Source organism: Frieseomelitta varia, unplaced genomic scaffold, assembly GCF_011392965.1.
Source record: "Frieseomelitta varia isolate USP_RPSP 00005682 unplaced genomic scaffold, Fvar_1.2 scaffold_279, whole genome shotgun sequence".
Lineage (NCBI taxonomy): Eukaryota > Metazoa > Arthropoda > Insecta > Hymenoptera > Apidae > Frieseomelitta > Frieseomelitta varia.
In genome coordinates this window covers 494,166-514,786 of record NW_025110011.1, presented here as the reverse complement: position 1 = coordinate 514,786, position 20,621 = coordinate 494,166, and the positions used below count along the sequence as shown (strand labels likewise).

At 34.4% G+C, this 20,621-nt stretch overlaps 3 protein-coding genes across 8 annotated transcripts; all 3 read right to left on the bottom strand.

Annotated features, from left to right (window-relative positions):
- Nucleotides 1-194: 194 nt before the first annotated feature.
- Nucleotides 195-1,591, bottom strand: LOC122529110 (gastrula zinc finger protein xFG20-1-like). Its single transcript, XM_043654900.1, has 2 exons — nucleotides 1,474-1,591; nucleotides 195-1,134 (listed from the first exon to the last, which is right to left on the bottom strand). The coding sequence occupies exons 1-2, from the start codon at nucleotides 1,589-1,591 to the stop codon at nucleotides 944-946; spliced, it is 309 nt and encodes a 102-aa protein (XP_043510835.1). The 3' UTR covers nucleotides 195-943.
- Nucleotides 1,495-3,088, bottom strand: LOC122529111 (gastrula zinc finger protein XlCGF8.2DB-like). Its single transcript, XM_043654901.1, has 2 exons — nucleotides 2,387-3,088; nucleotides 1,495-1,795 (listed from the first exon to the last, which is right to left on the bottom strand). Exons 1-2 carry the CDS (start codon nucleotides 2,653-2,655, stop codon nucleotides 1,738-1,740), a joined length of 327 nt encoding a protein of 108 aa, XP_043510836.1. The 5' UTR covers nucleotides 2,656-3,088; the 3' UTR covers nucleotides 1,495-1,737.
- A 682-nt stretch (nucleotides 3,089-3,770) lies between these two features.
- On the bottom strand, nucleotides 3,771-18,101 carry LOC122529109 (zinc finger protein 77-like). Of its 6 annotated transcripts, XR_006306753.1 has the most exons (5): nucleotides 17,845-18,101; nucleotides 17,181-17,707; nucleotides 14,364-14,495; nucleotides 11,516-12,555; nucleotides 9,668-10,991 (listed from the first exon to the last, which is right to left on the bottom strand). XR_006306753.1 is itself a non-coding variant. In XM_043654899.1 (3 exons), exons 1-3 carry the CDS (start codon nucleotides 14,586-14,588, stop codon nucleotides 6,775-6,777), a joined length of 435 nt encoding a protein of 144 aa, XP_043510834.1. In that variant the 5' UTR covers nucleotides 14,589-15,617; the 3' UTR covers nucleotides 3,771-6,774. The 6 variants fall into 6 exon arrangements, 1 of the variants encoding a protein (XP_043510834.1); XR_006306752.1 differs by having other exon boundaries at nucleotides 17,181-18,101; XM_043654899.1 differs by lacking the exons at nucleotides 9,668-10,991; nucleotides 11,516-12,555; nucleotides 17,181-17,707; nucleotides 17,845-18,101 and adding exons at nucleotides 3,771-7,070; nucleotides 14,582-15,617.
- Nucleotides 18,102-20,621: the final 2,520 nt, after the last annotated feature.

Below are 20,621 nucleotides of genomic sequence, written 5' to 3'. Positions count from 1 at the left end.
CGTTCCATAGTATTCCCGTTTTCTTCTACACGAAGCTAAATGATGCGTTAGCTTGAATCTATGAGTGAATTTTTTCCCACAAATTTGACAGCTTTGCCTCGGTTCCACCCCACATTCGAGTCTTTGGTGTCTTCGTAGCGAGGTTTCCAATTGATAACCCTTTCCACACCTGGTGCACTTGTGAATCACCGGCCGTCTTTTGTATCGTAGATTTTCGATGTTCTTCACCGTCAGCCTTGGTACTAGAAAATAGAGAAAAGACGGAATGCTCGTCAGTAAGAGGAGAACGCGTTTGATTCGATATTTATACGCGAGAAAAAATGAAAGACGATCGTGATCACGAGCTATGAGCATTGAGTATAGATATTTATATACCAGATTCACTGTTTCATACGTGAACTTTAAAATCGTAAAATCTAACGAAAACAGGAGCGAATGCCGGCTGTGACATAGGGTGCAATGTAAGAACGAAGAAAATGACATAATTCCTCTCATTTTAAATGCGACGAAGAAAATATAATCCCTACTTTATTTACGAGAATTTGTTTGGCACAAGTCAAAATAATTTGTACGAAGATAGCGTATATTCGAAATTTTTGTAAACTTTTTTAAGGAAAAGTACAACGTGCAGGTACTTTCATTTAATTATACTTACGAGATACAAAGAAAACGCGCAAGCATTTCGTTTTCGGATCTTTGCCTTTCTTCGATTATTTCACGGATTTAACGAGAAGTAACATGTTATACAAATACTCGTGAAATTTCGTTCGTAACGCTTGACATTTATTTCTCGAGGCAAAATTGAAAAGACAATAATGAATCAATCTTTTTAACAATACTCGATCACAGTTTTCCTTAAAGCATGTATCACTTGTTCGATTCACTTTTGATTTGTATTAATTGTCAATACAAATAGCTAGAGTCAAGCCTGTTTTTTCGTAAATCACATGGTAACATAATGAATCAGTTTAGCGTGCGACTGCCAACGATGTTTATGCTTGAATTTTCGGCCACAAATGGGACATTCGAACGTAGGATCCTTGCCGCACTCGACTCGCAGGTGCTTCTTCAACGAGTCCCTCCACATGTATCGCTTGCCGCATTGAGAGCACCACCACATTTTCTTCGAGAAGACTGTAAAGAGAAATCCAGGAATTACTTCAACGGCCTTGGAGATCTTTTGCAAAAACACGCCACGTTTCGCACGAAAAAAAGACTAGAAGCTACCAATAACACAGTTGATGCCTTTGATGTAAAACTATGATCTGATGGTGACACGAAATTTCTGTGGCCAATCAAATGGAAAACGCAACTCTACGACAACGAATACTTTGTTAATACGCAAGGAACAAAAAAATATAAAAAAGATACGAAACTTCTCGGATATGAAATTCTTCTCTTCTATTAAATTATATTTTAGATAATTTAACATAATATATATATGTATATATATACGAATAAAAGGAATCGTACTCATAGGTATTATACAAGCGCTTGTCGATAAAATTTTTATTATCGTAGGTAATTGTTGCACTGTTTTGTCGCAAAACCGAAGAATCGCAGGGAAACATTTGTTGAACATCGACGACATCGGAATGTTGGAAATTGTTCGTTATAAGTTAATACGGTGCATGGATTTCGCGTGTGATTGCCATCTATGTTTATGCTTGAACTTCCTGCCACAAATTGGACACTTGAAAGTAGGTTCTTTGCCGCATTCCACTCGGATATGATTCTTCAAGGAAGCACGCCATTGATAACGTTTGCCACATCGAAAGCAAATCCACGCTTCCTTCTGCAAGTGAACTGCAAAAGAAGAAACGTAAAACGGGTTGGTTAGCTTTCCGTTTTTAAACTCTTATCCAAAGACAAATTACTTTTTTTCATTTCCACGCTCTTCATCACTAGCACTAACAAATAACACTAACGAAACAATTAAGCCAGTACAGCGATAGCACGTTGCTTTCGTTCTTTGCTCGAAATTATTCAGTGGATTCTTCGATCAAGCAATTCGATCAAAAAATGTTTCCTAATTGCTTATCGATAATTACTCCGAATAACATGCATTTTTCAAAGCGGTCTGTTCTCGACAACTTTGTTTCTTTTTTTTTTTTTTTTTAATGCAGGAATTGAACGCTTCATCGTTAAATTCTCAACGAATCTTTATTAATCTAAAAGTCGCTTACAATTTACTGGAAGCCCAGAATTTCCTAAAGTTTGACAGTAAAATCTTCAAATTAATTTGTACAAGTTTCGGAGAAAGGATGATTGGATTTATGCACTGGAATGTGTCGATTTTTCGAAAAAGAATTATCACGCGACGGGTCACGATAATGTTTGGGTTTCAATTTCTCTCCGAGTATATTATCGAAACTCCTGATTGTGCAAATTTGAGGTAAGATGCGACTGCAGTCTGTGCTTGTATTTGAACCTCTTCCCGCAGAGAACGCAGTTGAATTTCGGTTCCTTTCCGCATAGGCGGAGATGCGTATACATGGAAGATTTTATCGAGTAGATTTTGCCGCACACTCTGCACGGGTATACAGTTTCTCGAGTGGTCGCCGCACCTGAAACATAAACGATGAGTCGTGCGTGGATACAGAAGTTGAAACGCTTTACCGACAAGCCTGGATAATAATCCAAATCACGGTCCATTGATCAGACGAGTACATACCCGATTCCATATGTTTACTTAAATTAACTGTAAATATCGTTCGTTTTGTTTATTTCAGCGAAAAAATTGTTCTGACGTTCGGCGTTATGTAAAGCGACTGTGAATATTTTCAGACAACACCGTGGGACAGAGTCGGAAGAAATTTTTACGTAAGGCTGTTTCAAAAACTTACATCAACATCGATTCTTGACGAAATACTTTGTTCTCCGTTTATTGCTCAATCTCGTTTTATCTCTAATTGCAAAGCAATCGAATCGTTTTCGCTAACATACATAATGCAGTACGTACATCGAGTAGCTAATCTCAAATTTTTCGTAATTCGCTTTGAAAATATCGCTTTCTATTTTGTTTTTCTCGCTTTATTCCACGTCTGAGTTATCATCATGCAAAGATAACGGATATCTTCGACTGTTACTTCGTTACTTCGATACTTTGTTATCGAGTATACAACGAAGCTTGTAGCACAGGCACGTCAACGTAATTGTGTATCGATTTATGATGCTTCGCGAGATGGTGTTTGTGTTTAAATCTTCTTCCGCAGATTTTGCAACCGAATCGTGGCTCAATACCGCATTCCATACGCTTGTGTAAGTTCAACGATTCTTTCCATTTATACGTTTTTCCACAGTTGTTACACAGATGGCTCGAACGAAACACAAAAATCGGTAAACCTGAAATCACAAAAAGATACACTTTAATTAGCATTGTGAAACAGTTGCTGCTTATTCGACAAACATACGTACACGCTTTTATCACATTTTTATGAAAAAATACCCTCTCAATTTCACGTTAAATGCGTTATGGAACAATATCTTTTATTGTCAAATTCAAAAGATGTTTACATAGATTTCTACATGTATACATACATACATACATACATATATTATGTATGTACGTATAGGTATATGTATGTGTGTATGTATATTATAGTCTTGTCCGATACGAACATTTCGTATGTAACAATGTGCACCGCTCATGAATATCATACGATAAAAAATGCTAACTACATGCATCTACATCGTGATAATTACAAATGCGATACAAAACCAGTCGACAAAGTTCTACCATCAGAGTGTTTTTTTTTTCTTTTTTTACATCTTTTTCTTGCTTATTTGTTTTCTCCATTCTATCTCGTGCTATCACAATGAAAATGAAAGAGTAGGAAAACAAAAGGAAACGAAAAAACACGCCGATTTCATCATTATTCGACTAAGAGAGACTTTCGATTAATCACAATAGCGACGTCTCTTTAAATGCTCTTACAAATGGTGCTTATGCTTGAATCCTCGTTATGCAAACTGCGGCTCAATTCCACATTCTAGTGGACGATGCTGGTGAAACGATTCCTTCCACTTATATACCTTGTCGCAGACAAACCTCTTAAGCAGTCCTAAAAATTAACGATACAGCAAATTTGTACTATCATTTCGATCAGCCTTTCGATGGCGAGGCATTTATTATAAAAAGAAGTTTGTAAGTACACGTGTACCTACGAACTCTCTAAACTTTCTTCGCAGGTGGCGTAAGAACCATTGTCAGGCTAACGTATATAGTTATAAGTAAATGCGTTAGTTACGTTACGCGCTAGATCTTGCAACTCTTACGAAGATAATGAAATATTTCTCTACATTTTACTTCTTTCTTTCTTTTTTTTTTTTTCTTTTTGCAAAGAATTTCTTTCAACCGATTATTCTTTTCTTTTTTCACCACAGATCGGAACGATGTTCATCGTGACTAGCTCGCTACACATCACGCGTTTCTTTAGGTTGTTTATTGACCAAACTTTACATACCGTACAAATACAATTTCATTTACACAATGTACATGTACATTGACAATTGAAACGCACAGAAGTACAAGCGAAGTTCCTTTTGAAAGAATTATCGCAATTACGTACGTATACATTGTTATTGTAATAACGAAAGGTTGGACGAGCAGCTGCGAGAAGCTACTACTTTTCACCGGCGCATTTGTATCTCGAGACTGATACCGGATACCATTACGTGCTACCGTCACTCGGCCCGAGGTAAACGTTCTTCCCATTCGAAATAACCCAATGATGAACGTTGATCAAATGTTTCTTTAACATCCATTTGTGGCGTATTTTCATCCCACAAACGGGACAACTGTGCTGCGGCTCCTTCCCGCATTCTTCTCTTTCGTGTCTAACCAAGGATTGCATCCATCTGTACTCTTTGCCACAATTCGAACAGAAGTGTCGGCCAAGTCTCTTGTAATAGTCAGAACCGCAGTAAGCTGAAAGAACAATGCACTTTCTGTAATTATATATGTTCAGAGATACGCCTATTCGAATAGCTTCTTAACGCTTTCCTATTATGCATATCCGCTTCTTTGAACGCAAAACGAAAGAAAAGAACAAAATTGTCAACCTGATAGTAAAAACGTATCGAGCAAAGTAATTCAAAGGTGCTTAAACTTCCGACGGAAACCGTTGATCAAAGTTGCGAACTGTTTTCAATTAATCGATCCATTACCATTCTTTGCGATGAAAACAGTCGGGTTGCTGAAAACATAAGTGTCGTTGCGATGTAATCATTGGCAATCAGTTTCCCCACGTTGTTCCATTTTTGAAATTTCATCTCTGTCCACACTCGACTTTTCTCTTTCGAGTCGAACAAGCCGTTTTATTTCTATCTGGCAGTCGCTAGGTAGTAGTGTCGATCGATTACTCGTACTACAACATTTGCACAAAGAAATGAAACGAATCGTTGATCGAACGCTTTTGTTTGAACTGCCGGGTTCTCGGAGTGAAAAAGTGCAAATCTTATAGGACGATAAACCGCGTCTCTTTTTAAACACATGAATCTGCAACACGTGAACCACATAAAAAACTTTATTTACACTCTAAACGTATCAAAAGATTAAGTGACATTAGAAAAGTTACAATAACAAGTGTGAACACGAGGACTTACGATCCACTGTCAATAAATAAATGAGATTCGTTATTAATTTTGGTTAGCAAATACTTGGCTCGAAGCTATCCGAGCTAGAATCACGTACAGTACAATTTCTTACAATGTCTGAAATTTTTGTCAACGCATTCGTAAATTTAGGAATCGCAAGTTCAGAACTCAGTATGCACGATCAAACGAGATATCATTGGAAAGTACACTTTTTCTTACGTTTAACAATATAACGTATATGCGTTGACACGTTTAAATCGATGATATCAGTCTTATAAACGAGTAAATCGATACTCTCTATCGACATTCACAGTATCGCGATACGCTGACGCAGGCGAAGAAATACATTCAATGTTATTTTTGTTGCATTTGGAACGTTAAAAAAAAGAGAAAAAAGAACTATCAGAAAAACATGATATAAAAATCGAAAAAGAAAAAAAAAAAAAAAACACGAAACGTTTCGTCCGAAACGTTTCGATCGGATTCAAAATTGGAACAAATTTCGAGATTCTCGGAAGCGTTTTCGAATCGTGACGATTTTCACTCTGCTTTGTGAACGTTATTTTCGTGACGCAGCAGATAGTCCCTGCGTTTGAATTTCCTGCCGCAGAGGGTGCATTTGTGCCTAGGTAACTTTCCGCAGCCCTCTCGAAGATGTCTGGTCAAGGAATCCGTCCACGTGTAACGTTTACCACATTTGTAACAGGTAAACGGGGCATCATAGTTAACCCGATTGTGATCCCTCTTCGAGTCTGAAACAAACGACAAAGAGAACGAGAGATTAACGAGATTGACGAGAGATTTCGTTGACCATTCTGTATCCTTCATCTCGCGCGCTAAAATCGTCTATTTTATTTCACATCGAAAGTCGTGTTTCGTCGCAAACGAACAACGGTACTCCATCGACATGTTTTGCCACAAAAAAGGTCATGCTTATTCATCCACCGGTACTCTTCAAGACGTATTAAGGACCGCGTTAAGAAGCAAACCCAAGGGGAGATGAAGAAGGAAGCGAACAAGGAGAAATACCAGCCGAATCATTAATACACTCTTCTTTATTGCTTCCAGCATGTAGACTGTGTATCTATATTATCTGGAAAATAATAAGGATTCTTATCTGTGATCCCGTTCGACGATTAATAACCACAGCGAAAATGATTGATCGTTGAAACGATCTCAATGAAATTTCCTCAAATGGGAAGTCAGCAATTGTTTGTGACGGAATTTTCTACCGCACGTCGAGCACATGTATTTTGGTTCCACTCCGCACTCGTACTTCAAGTGTCTGTTCAGAGAATCACGCCAACGATACTGTCTTCCGCAATTTTTGCACTTTACTCTCTGTTGGTTCCCGCATTCTTCCCGCAAGTGTCGATGGTACGAAGACTTCCAGGAATAGGTTTTACCGCACATACTGCATTGGTGCAAAGTGCAGTTCGCCACGCCAACATGTCCTACTGCAGCCGTCCTCCCTGAAATTGTTTATCCGTTAGATGTGCTAATGTTCCCTCGACATTCTCATCATCTCGCATATTACTATTTTCGAGCTTTTCCGTTTTTACTTAGATTTATTGTTGGGTTAGTTTCAGACGGAAATGTTTACTTGCATCCCGATACACGTATGATGGATATTGAATACACACGAAGAAGTTTTGCGAATGCGTTTTCGCGCTATATATATATCGTGGTATCCATCAATTTCGTGTACCGAGAACTTTTCATATGATAGCCGAGACATTAAAACAAATACAGGAGTGTAGAGGATCACACAAAGGTAAACCGAGTATTGCTTGAATAAAATATTTGAAAAATAATTAGTTAAATAATACACTTTTATTTGGCTTGGAATAATCTTGTGTTAATTTATTTGAAGAAGAAATGGTTTTTCTCAAAATTATTCTATTACTTGGCTGTCAATAAAAATAATCGGGTCCCGCTGAAATCAATCGACACAGATTTCTCCGACACTGTTTTCACCGACAATATTTCATCAACTCCAGGTTTGCCCGACAACAATTTTAACCGACAATGATACTGACCGACGACATTATTATGATATTTGTCCATCATTTTGTTTTTGTCATATTAAACAGAAAATACATTGCTTATTCATCTATTATTAATATACAAAGCGATATAACAAAAATATTAAAATATATTATTTTGAGAACAGGGGGAAAACAGCTCTTTAATGAATGTAACAAAAATATTAACATATTTATACCAAAAAATAACCTATAGAGGTAAATATAACACAAGTCTTCATTTTATTTTTAGTTGATAACATAACTTAATTTTATACAACAAAAATAACTTATAGAGGTAAATATAACACAAGTCTTCATTTCATTTTTAGTTGATAATGTAACTTAATTTTATACAACAAAAATAACTTATAGAGGTAAATATAACACAAGTCTTCATTTCATTTTTAGTTGATAATGTAACTTAATTTTATACAACAAAAATAACTTATAGAGGTAAATATAACACAAGTCTTCATTTCATTTTTAGTTGATAATGTAACTTAATTTTATACAACAAAAATAACTTATAGAGGTAAATATAACACAAGTCTTCATTTTATTTTTAGTTGATAATATAACTTTTGCAATAACAGAACTATCATTTTCTGGAGATGGCCGAAACATTTTTGTATAATTAACTATTTTCACCAACAGTAAGAATGTTTATAACTCTATTCGAGATACCCGAAGCAATAAAGATCACAGCCAAACGCAAACTGAGGCAACATCTATGGCGATATACGATTGTCTAATGTTGTTGTCGGTCAATGTCATTGCCGATAAAAACTGTTGTCAGGCACAAAAATCTGGAGTCGGTAAAAACAGTGTCGGAGAAATCTGTGTTAATGAGTTCAATGGGACCGAAATAATTTGTATTTTATATTTGTTTTGTATTTTAAATTTACTTTTACAATTTACTTCTAATCTTCCAAATAGTTTCAAATAGTTCTTCGAAATAGTTCTTCTGTTAAACTGTACTGCTATAATTTGTTATTTAATGATAATTAAATTCGAATAAAAAATTATTTGTAAATCACTATTTGATTCACTATTTAACAAAAATAAAGTTACTTCTTCTGTGTTATTTTTAAACTAATACGTTAATGGAAACGACTCATTGTTCCAAGTTATTATAATAAAATTTGCTCAATCTTGTATAAACAGTGGAATTTCAATCAATTGGCAACATTAAAATATCGCACCCTTTTCTCTCATGAACAGACATACTTAACTGATAGCCCACGAGCCACAAGAAAAGCCACTTGAGGCACACGCTTCGCTGAACGATCTCCTCCACTCCTGCACAATCGAATTTTTCCTTATATAGTATATGTATATGAATCTTCTATTTTACATAAAGTATGTATGAATGAGCGACTAGAGAAGGAAGAATTTGACTGCAATCGTCAGAGTTTGGAGTAGATTTAAAGTGGCTGTTCAGCGAAGCAACAAAAGAAGAAAAGTGTCTCCCTGTGGCCCGCGAATTACTAGTTTAGCATACCCACTTATGCCGCGTCCACACTGCTGTTGACGAATTGTTCGTGGTAGTTCACTCGATAAGCGATGCATCGAAGAATCTCTTGCCGAGTTCGCAAACTCAGCAAACAAACATATATGGATGCATTGAAGAGCGCAAGCGAACAAGCCTGGAATTAGTCTAGCGAGTTATTCGTGAACTGCTCACCAATAATAGTATGGATACATTTCTGGTAGCAGGTAATGTTCTGCTCAGTGTCGACCCAACATTTTAAAAGCAGTTCTCAACTCTGAAGTTAGTTCCGGACGGAGACAAAAAAAAAAAGAGATAAAACTAAAGTGTTTGTACTTCATTGTGAAATACGTATTTGATATACGTATACCTGCATCGACGATACAAGTACATACTTATTACCATTTGAAAGCAGTCTTAGTATCGCTTCAAATATATATATTGTATATTTGTTTCAAATATATAGAGTGAGTGAAAAATCGTAAAAAAATAAGGAGGTAAGGGAGTAATTCTACGTAAAAAAATAAAGAAAAAATGTGGTATTTTTTCATTCGAGACTTCGTTTTCGAGAAAATCGAATTTGAAATTTGTTACTTTAGTTTATTACTTTACAAGTACTATAGTAATACTTGGAAATATTGTCCTCGTTATTCTGCATACGTAACTGCGCTCGACAAATTAAAGATAACTGAGCAGATTGTAACGTATTATCATTTTTTTAGTTTTTCAAACACTAACACGAACAGAGACAACCGGTAATAGAATACACGATAAGGAAATCGCATTAAACAAACTTCAAACACGATTTTCTCGAAAACGAAGCCTCGGATGAAAATATTGTATATCACATTTTTTCCTTATTTTTTTTCACGTAGAATTACCTCCTGGCGATTTTTCACCCATCTTGTATATGTGATTTTAATGCTTTCCCTAAGTTGCCAAAAAAAGAACGCAAAAAAATGGCACTTTGCCATGCATTATGTTTCTTATTGTTCCATCAATCCGAAAATCACGATGGACATAACATCGAACATAATCCAAATTGAAGCAACAAGCAATTATCTGTAATTGTTAAAAGCGATTAAAAATAAAGGTAGTAGTTGGCTGGGTGCAGAAAAGAGATTGTGCCTTTATTCTGCAATGTATATATAAAGTTAGATTAGCTTTACCACTGTACACATACGTAAAAGAATTTTTTTTTTTCTTTGTCAGTAAAAGCTTACAAAACAAAAAGTATATTAGCTCTGGACTAACTTTCGTTTTGAGGCACAATTTTTTTTTTCAATTCTTTGCAAAATTAGATTGTACGACGAATAGAAACAAAATACATCGATTTTGAATGTCAGAATTCATTAAGTTCAAAAATTACAAAGTTTAGTAATTTTGGAGTACTATATGGCTAATTCAACTGTTCTGAAATTCTTTTCTTCAGCATATGCATGTTATATGTGCGTGATAAGTAACTAAATAGCGTCTCATGCATTGGAAATGACTGTTATCATTGTTATCATTGTTAATCTAGGCAATAAGTCTCAAGCGATACAGTCATTAGGATTTTTTTGGAAGAAGTAAACACTTCCTTGTGAGTGTTCAAAATGATCATTATGCTTTCATATGTCTTCTTTTGTTTTCCTATGCCTACTTGTGTTTTCTGTTCCCAAAAATAACTTTAATTTTTATAGATTATTATACTATTTTACGCGGAATTTTTCGTATGAAAATACCGCATACAAATTGTGCGATTTGAAATATACCAGAAGATCTCATTGTGATATTACCCATTATCGTTCTTCTCTGATGTCATTATTGTAAAGAAACAATAGTGGATCATTTCTCAGATAGGCTTTTCTCCAATCATTATTCAGGTACCTAATTTACTGAAAAATAGAAAAATATGGGTAATATATTTCTCCAATCATCAAATGCATACTGAAAATGTATAATAAAATTTACTTGATTATCAAATTAAAGTAAGCCATGCAGTACTCCAAAAACTTTGATATTTTGATATTTCGTCTGTATTTATCTATTACTACCAGATTATGCAAAAAAAAAGTTAAAATGTCCTAGCAAAGTTTAACCTAGTTCTGTGTTACATTAAAATTATCTTCTATCCAGCATCGATCATAATTGGACTCTTCAAAGAATTTGAAAATGATTGCTATATGACTTGATGTATTCGAACATTGTTTAAACACTTTCGAATAATAAGCACGAGTATTGCAGTATATTCCTGTCGCAAATGAAGATTCAGTGTACATGCAACCGTGTAGGACCTGTTGTATTTGAAACAGAAGTATAGCTTCTAAAAATCGTCTCAAATAACTTTCCGAAAGTAATTCACCTGACCTGAAAACAAAATCCAGAATTGATTAATAAAATATACGTATAAAATACGTACATATAATCATGATTTGAAGAAAAGTCATCTTAATAGTTTAGTAGATCAGAAATAGGTTTCAATTATGAATCCAAAATCATACAAGATCTGTTGAAAATATATTTTGAAAATACTTTCTTCCTTCTTCTTTTCCTTTTCTCTTTTTCTTTTTTATTTGTTTTCACAAAAAAGTGCGAGAAAACAGTAGCGATCTTCCGTGATGATTCTTCCTTTTCTTTTTCTTCAGCGATGGATCCAGAGATACATCTTCAGAGATATACATTTTCCAGTTGATAAAAATCTTCAAGTAGTTCAAACATGAAAATAAACGGCTACAAACAAATTCGAAAGATCTAAGACATAGTTTACCCTTGCAGTTACAATTTTATTATCGCGTACTTCGATGATTGTAATAAAATTATAATAAACTACAATAACATGTTGCGAAACTAGTTTACGTATAACCAAGGCCTCAGCAAATATCGTTTCTTTTTTTTTTTTTTTTTTTTTTACGAATTTTCTCACATATTGTACAACAATTATTCAACGTATCACAGGATTTCTCGTAGAATGAAATTTTTCAAATCAATTTAACATCGCATTTTCGTTGAAGCCAATTATTACTTGCATTATCGCACATCGAACATTTAGATCGTATTTTCCAAGAAATTGAATTTTTTATAATTTCCTTCCCTTCTTCCACTGTTGTTAAACTAGAACAAAGTGTCGCAAGTATAAAAACGTTTTCAAACGAAAATCGTGCAAAAATTAAAATGAGCGAGGAATCTTGCACGTGCCGGCCTTGCCGTTTAATCTTCTGCTGCTTAACTATATGTCGATCATTGATAAAAGTAGCATAGTGACTTATACTTAATAAAAGAAAATGCTGCGTGAAGTTATGCGTATAAAAAAAAAAAAAAAAAAAAAAAAGAAGAAAATAATACGAGCAACGCATAAAATTTGATTCTCTTCGGGAGAAGTTTGAAGAAACTGGTGATAAGGAAGAATGGATAGCTTTGGACGACGATGGCTCTTCGTAGGTGCATCAGTCATTTATGATCCTAGCAAAAAAAGAAAATACAGTGTTGTATGATAACTTTTAGTGACGATAAGCGGAAACGTATAGTTGTATCAAAACTAACACATATCTTTGCCTACAAATCGCCTCAAGAGGAAACATTTCTATAGTTTATCTAAAGCATATGTCTACTAGTCGTTACCAGTCGTCGCATATGAGATTCATCAAGTATACAGAGTGTCTCTGCGTCGGTAGTACAAACGAAGAGGAAGTAATTCTGCATGAAAAAAGTAAAGAATAAAATTTTTTGAATATTCTTCGAGTACACACGCGATGTACATGAATGAATCTTGATGTAGATGATACGTTACAAACTATTTTTCAACATGATGGAGCAATTTCCCCATTTTTCTCAAGAGGTACGGAATTTTTTAAATGACCTGGCCACCATGATCACTCTTGATTTTGATACCTCTTGATTTTTATCTATCAACGTAACATCAAAAGTATACTGAATGTTACAAGCCTGACGCATTTAAAAGAGAAACAAAATCGTTTTGGCGTTTAAAAAATTAAAAACACAAGATATATTGGAATGTGTAAACAAATTTGATTCGCACAACATGATTACATGTGCTGCATATCGAGCAGCATTTTAATTTCTACATTAATAACGTAAGTTTTGAAATTATAGACATATCTTATTTTCATTTCTAAACTCATTCTAAGTAAACAGGTATTACTCAATATTATACACGAAGCTGTTTGTAAATAACGTATCATCTGCATCAAGATTAATTCATATTCGCCATTACGTTAAGTGTATACATACTTGGAAAATATTTAAAGCCGATTACTCCAAAATAGAGCCCAAAACGAAAAAAATTTTATTCTTCATTTTTGACTTATTTTTTCATGTAGAATTGCCTCCTCTTCGCTTGTACGACCAATGCAAGGACACTTTGTAAGTTTTGCACTAATTTACGGCAGAAAAGATGCCGTATGAGAACGAAATCATGCTAATTCTGTCTAATTATATTCAAAGCAGAAGAGGAAAAAGAAAAAAAGTTCTTTTATATAAAAAAATATTGATTGCAGAATTTCTATTGTTGCAAAAAAAATTTGCAAAAAATCAGCTGAATTAGCTAAGTTTCAATCATTCAATCTAAAAGGATTTCTAAAGACAACTACGAGCCACATTCGTGTCAAAAATCATTTTCGCTTTTGACCTTAACCACTTGCGTTGGCAAGTGGACCGCTGGATGGCGGACCATAACGAGTGACCAAACCGTATACAATAATTCGTCGCTTTCTTTTTAAACTCGTCGGTATAATATTACTGAATAGAAATGATTCAGGAGCGATAAATTTATTATTTGTTTTGTCTGCACGTCGTTCCAGCGCAACAATTGTTGCGTTATATAAATTCGTGCAGTACGTTTTATCGCATACACGACGATTACTGGACGTACGCTCGCCTAACGAGACGAGTCAGTAATTTTATATTTATATCTACTGCCTTGTCTCGTTGGATCGACTATAGAACCACCCTATGGCAAAGAACCATCGTTGCCCTTGTCAAACAGCTACTATACAAGAATGCGCGCAATCATTACAACAGGTTCTTTTCCCTTTGTAATCTTACGCTTTTGTAATCCAAAAGCGATAATTGTATCCGGCGCTTGCGTCTTCAAAACGTCCGAAATATATTGTACTACGTTTACAATCCGTCTTCACGTTTCCAACCCCATTTCCAACAACGACCGTGAACCGTCGAATTGTGTCGCTGGAAGTTGGTTTTCTGCTTGAAGCCTTTCTCGCAGATACTACAGATGTACCGATGCGGCTTACCACACTCGACATCGAGATGACGCTTCAGGCTGCTGTTATGCTTGTACAATCTACCGCACTTGTGGCAAGAATATGGTTTCGGCAAGAAATCTTGATCCGGCGGTGACGAATACTTGCTTCTCGAGCAACTACCTGCAATTTAGAGGTCGAAAGGCTTGGATTATTCGATCTAATCTCGTTTGAGTAGAAAAGTAAAAGCATGTTCCTTTAAAATTCACCTTTCATTGACGCCAGTTATTTATTTGACAATATTCTCTCTCTTTCTCTCTCTCTCTCTCTCTCTCTCTCTCTCTACCTTCCATTCTCTCTCTCATCTCTATCTTCCATTCTCTCCCTCTCTCTCTTTCTCCTCTCTTATTTTTTGTTCCCTGTTGTTTGCTAAGTTGCCCATATGCGTGCTTTGGTATACAGAGTGGACTAGTTGATTCCCTGAGAATACCACCACAACGATAAAAATTGCTGTGACATGTGACTGATCATGAGACAAAATTGGCTCTGTATTAGAACGGAAACGATTGCACGTGTAAAGCAAACGTATGTGGTTGGTGGAACTACGTTTTAGTCAACTAGCCAAAGAATCACTTTGTATACAGGAACAAGTTTATATATGTGTTTTCGAACAAATAATTGTGACACTTAAGGGATGAGCAAATTATTGAAACGATATCGAATATTAAAAATATACAGAGTAAAATTTATTATCTAAAATAACACGTTATCTATCGATTGTATTGAAAAAGATTTCAAATGAGTTTATGTTACATTTAAAGTGATTCGTCAGATAGATAATGTAATTTACATTTTAAAGTATCAAGGTGATCTTAAGGTTTTTTAAGCTCAATACATTCTTTTTAATAGCTGACAAAAAGATGAATCCGATAATTTCTATAATAAGCATGAGCTTAAACCTCAAATCCAGACAGAACATTGAATGTAATTGTATCACTCATTTGTTAAAATTAAATTAAATTTGTCCCAAAGTTAATGCATAGTAAATGAAGAAAGAAAAAAAGAAAAAAGTATATGTATAGAGTGATTCTTAAATGTTCAGTTTATGGTTTAGGCGATGAATCTATTTAATAAAATAAGTAAAAAAATGTCATATAAATTCATACCTTAGTTTTCGAGTTATAGATGATTGAAAAAATGTTCAATGTGTTCATCTTGTACCTCGGTACATGCTACAGTATATTGTAGTATGTTAAAATCTTATCTAACGTTTACAGAAAATATCCATAGACGTGAATTAAACAAAGCTCAACTTATTTATAAAGCTATTTATTATAAAAATTTGTTATAAAATTTTATTTTTTATGCAATTTAAAGTCTATTGCGTGTGCAATTTGCAAAAAAGGATTCAGAATAAATTCCAGATTATTCGAAAAATATTATTTATAAATAGTATTTTCGTGCTAGAGCAGAATTTATTTAATGCACAGTAGCATTGTATTGCAGTATAAGGCGAACATATTGAACAATTTCTTCAATTATCTATAACACGAAAACTAAGGTATAGGGAATCTATAGAATATAGATTCATATGACATTGTTTACTTATTTTATTGCATAGATTTACTTCAAATTTTAAATATGGACATGCATTTAAGAATCACGCTGTATAAATGAGAGTGATGACTACCCTTTGTGTTTACAACATAAACGTTACTAGCAACCCCATTTTATTGTTTATAAGTTAGTAGTGTAATATGTGAAAATGCAAATATATGATAATAAATATAAAAAAATATAATGGTGACGTACAACGAGTGTCTGAAAATGTTCACGACAGTTACATTTACATTTCTATCATTGTGCATGTAATATTTTTTAAGATTTACTTAAAACATTGAAAGAAACACATAAATTACATACGAAAAGCTCGTGCTCAACAAATGAGACACAGTGACTGCAGTCTCGGACTGCGTTGCTACTACTAATCTTCACATAAGTTCTTGAAAAATTTCATCGTAAACGTTACAAATTAGTGTAATCTGCATGCTACGAACATTTTCATCTGTAACATATTGCTACAGCAAGAACAAAATTATTTAGCGATGAATCGACTTTTATGAACCATATATAAGTGTATATAAATATAAGTGCATGTAAATGTAATTTATTTATTAACCTACTGAAAATTCACATTGGCTTTGATACATTGAACGGTAACGTCAGTAAACGTTAGCATTGTGAACAACTTGTGTGTAACTGGTTCATTTTTCATTTATCTTTCTAGATGGAATTTTTAATACGTGAATATTTGAGGAACACATTATCTGTCGTTAGAAAATGTTTCGTTGGATTAGTCGAAATGAATGAGTTGATTGGCTAAATCTAAATCCATTAGATTCTACTTTATGTTGAATCATATTCCAGGTTTATCAAAATATATCAACTATTACAGAAGATATGCAACAGCGTATTTAAAGAATGTGTAAAAAAGTTAGGTTTCACATTTAATTTCAACATCATTCACGGAAATGTAAAGAAGCAAATGACGAGAATGTTAAACATATACTCTGAAAATATTAAAAATAATACAATCACAGTCAATATTTAGTTTCAAACTCTAATCAAACTTGTTATATAAGTCGTTGATTTGTCTTTTTATCAGTTGCAATACATTGTTTTAAAAAAAAAAGTGCATTAGCTTCGTTTGAAAGAAGGTCACCTTGATATCTTAAAAAAACATAAAATGTAAAAAAAGTCCAACTACGTCAATCTGATGCGTGTTTTCAAATGCAACATAATTCATTTGAAATATTTTTCAATATAACCAACACGTGATAAGTTATTTTAAATAACAGTTCAACTGACTCAAGAGCTGTATAAGTGCGTCTTATTCAAAAGTAAAATGCAAAGATTGGTCCTGATCTTCAGTGGCTGTGCATCTTCGAATAATAATCAGGTGTGAAGTGAATAGTAAATTATCGGCTATGACAAACATGCGTTCTCCACTGTTTCAGATGTTTTTTATTATTCAGAGAGCGCTCGAACGACGATAGACGCGCGGATAAAATTCAAATTTATGAATTTTAAAAGCTAAACGATAGGGGTGGAGAGTCTCGCTGCAGAAACGTTCTTAAAAAACAAAAACATAATTTTCATTTGATTTTATATGTTCCGTTTCATATTTCAAAACAATAAAAATTCACACTAATGCTATTGGAAATTCGACTTCTGTTTAAAGTCTTCTTCTCGTAGATAATAAAGATGTACGAAGGAATTCTTTCCGCACTGTCGCGCAAGTAATGGTGCAACGCATCTTCTCAGATGTAAGATCTTCCTTAGAGATGGCATTTTCAATTTGGTGATCACGCTTTCTCGATCTTCGATCTCGCGTTCTGTAATAGAGAAAAGAAATAAAGATATTCTACAATAGAGAACAAGAATAAGTAACTGTTACAACCATTATTGTAATATCTATTTCGCGACGATAAGTTTCACATTTATTCAATTAATGGCAATAACTTTCACTAACGATAAATGATGAGTCTAACGGAACTGGAGTTCTACATGCTCGCTCTCCTGTGTTCGCGTCACTCAAGAGAAATCAGACATCGTGCGTATGGTCCAACCTGAAAAAAAGTTAGTAGAAATTAGAAGAATCGTTTCGTGAATCCTTTTCAACTTCGTCTAGTCAAGTCTTTGTAAAGCAGCATATTACGTTGGGGCATGATAAAATTTTATTTCATAATGTTACAGGTATTTCCATAAGTAAAAACATTGAATTCCTTTATTGAAAAATTAGCATGGATGTCCCATTTAAAGGAGCGATTCGATGAATAGAAGTCAAATGTTTAACCAAATGATGTTTGTGCATGAATCGGTATCCACAAACTTTGCAAGTAAATTGCGGCAATTTCCCGCACTCTACGCGCTTGTGTTTAAACAGGGACTCCTTCCATTTATACGATTTGCCACAAGTCTCGCAGAAAAATCTCGTTTCGTTAAATTGGTCTTCCATTCCTTGACGCGTTGCCGAACGTTGCCCTCGATCATCCCGTCGTAGCCACATCGATTCTGCAAAATCATGCAAGCAAAGGGTAATGGAAGCATTAAACAGATTAAAATAATCGCGTAAATGAATGGCGAGCATGAATCTAACAATAAGAGTGTTCTCTAAAAAATGTACAGAATAATTCAACATATTTGTTGAAGGATGTTATACATTATTTGTCGAGAGTGCTGTCTTTTTTTTTCCTGTTTTCAAATGTCGATCTAAGGATCTGAAACGAATCGAAGGCACAAAAGGAACATCCCCGCGGAAAGTTCCATGAACATAGTTTGATTTCGTTGAACTTTCGTTATTTATTTCGTTGAATAAATAAACAGGAATGCCTTCGACGAGGTGAAGTACAAAAATAACAGGTCAGCGATTTTAAACACGAGAATTATGCGTAATTCGGGAAGTCCAGGTTTCTCGAATCTTTGATGCGGCAGCTTTTCAAGTGCTGTGTCACGTGATGTTTGTATTTAAACATTTTCCCGCACTGCAGGCACGGCACGTTCGGCATTTTTCCACACTCGTACCGTTGATGCCGATCGAGAGAACTCTTTTGATTATACACTTTGCCGCATGTACATACGTGCTTCTTCATGCTCAAGGCCAACTCTGGAAAGTTCTCGAACGCAGACTTTGCGTGTTTCGCGTGAAACAGGCCCGTGTTATCTGAAATCAGAAATTCGTCATCCGTTAATTATTTTCACATTTCGTACGTACGACTCGACGTTTTTACTTCTCACGAGCTCGATTAAAACGGACGACGTCTTCTTTCTTCTTCGAGACTTTCTACATGCATATATATATATATGCATATATATATAAATAAATAAATATATATATATATATATATATATATATATATATATATGTACATAAGCGAGGACATAATCCGCATTACTGTCAATCGTTCAACAATCTAATTGCAATCGAACAAACTAGCATCATATTCTTGAACGTTTATTAAATTTACAGGAAAATAATGACGAGCGCGCGCAAATTAGCTAGAAAAAAATATTCTCTCGGTCACTTTTCACAGCGAAATTTCATATGACACAACGAAAGAAATTGTGATATTTATCTTTGTCGCGTAAAACTTGATGCCTTCACACGATGTAACAACAAGTTAGTTTATGAGTCCTAAAGGTGCATTTTTGACACCGATAATTTTCTTCATATTTTCTCCATGTTAGTGAATCAAGAATTGGTACTTGAAACTCCTTCTGCAATGACAAATTAGACAACCTGAAAATGAAAGCGGAAAAGCGGTGTAATATAAACTTCGAGATTCGATTATTGGACGACACGATTGTACAGAGTTGGACGAAAGTATTCGGACACTCGACAAAAAATTGTTTATATTTTAAACTGTTATAACTTTGTTAAAAAGAAAAAACATCCAGTTGACCTTATTTCAAGGTGTGACAACCTCGCATTAATTTTTTTCAAAGACGTGTTTATGTCAGGTAGAAAGTAAGAATACGTTTGTTTTTCAAAACTGTCAAAATTCAAATGCCCCTGAAAATGGTAAAAAATTTTTTTTGCGACCAAATATATCATCTCGAGGATTGAAATCTTTTCTTTGCGACCACTATTTAAAACTTGCTGTACGATTTTATTTTTCGCCATTTTATTGAATTTTGAACGTCAAGATAAATGTTATGTTCCCGAATTTTTGTCGTTTAACTTTGATGTTCAAGATTTAATAAAAATTGGCAAAAAAAAAAAAAAAAGATTGTACAGCAATTTTCAAGGTGTTGGTGTAAGGGACTTCAATCTTCGAAATTATGGTAGATCTAGTCATAAAAAGAAATTTTTCACTGATTCTGGAGGCGTCTGTAAATTTTTACAACTTTCGACAAAAGTATTCTTACCTTCCCACCTACTGCATGATGTAAAAACATCTTTGAAAGAAGAGAACTCAAGACTGGTAAAGGTTTCACGAAAGTTTAAACAGTTCAAAGTATCAATAATATTTCATCGAATGTGAAAATACTTTCCTCCACATCTGTACATTCTCCAGTATGGATCTCACTTCCATTTCGATTTTCATTTTCATTTCCACTTTCATTTCCGTTTCCATCCCCACTTCCGTTTGATCGCTAGCTTAAACAGAAAATGAAAGGCATTAACAGAGAGAGCACGTTGCAATAGAGAAATAAAACAATAACACGTTGAATTCTCTACGCCTACGTACGAAACAATGTTCTAGGAAACAAATCATTGCTGAATAATTAAATTCTTTATTGTTCGTC

Excerpts from the sequence above, each read along its gene's own strand:
- LOC122529110 (XM_043654900.1), bottom strand. The coding sequence starts at position 1,591 with ATGTCGTCGATGTTCAACAAATGTTTCCCTGCGATTCTTCGGTTTTGC. Across the intron at positions 1,135-1,473 it reads CGCTTGTATAATACCTATGA|TCTTCTCGAAGAAAATGTGG; the intron begins GTACGATTCCTT and ends TTCTCTTTACAG.
- LOC122529111 (XM_043654901.1), bottom strand. The coding sequence starts at position 2,655 with ATGGACCGTGATTTGGATTATTATCCAGGCTTGTCGGTAAAGCGTTTC. Across the intron at positions 1,796-2,386 it reads TCGCATCTTACCTCAAATTT|AAGGAAGCGTGGATTTGCTT; the intron begins GCACAATCAGGA and ends GTTCACTTGCAG.
- LOC122529109 (XM_043654899.1), bottom strand. Across the intron at positions 7,071-14,363 it reads TCATCTCGATGTCGAGTGTG|GGAGGACGGCTGCAGTAGGA; the intron begins GTAAGCCGCATC and ends AAACAATTTCAG.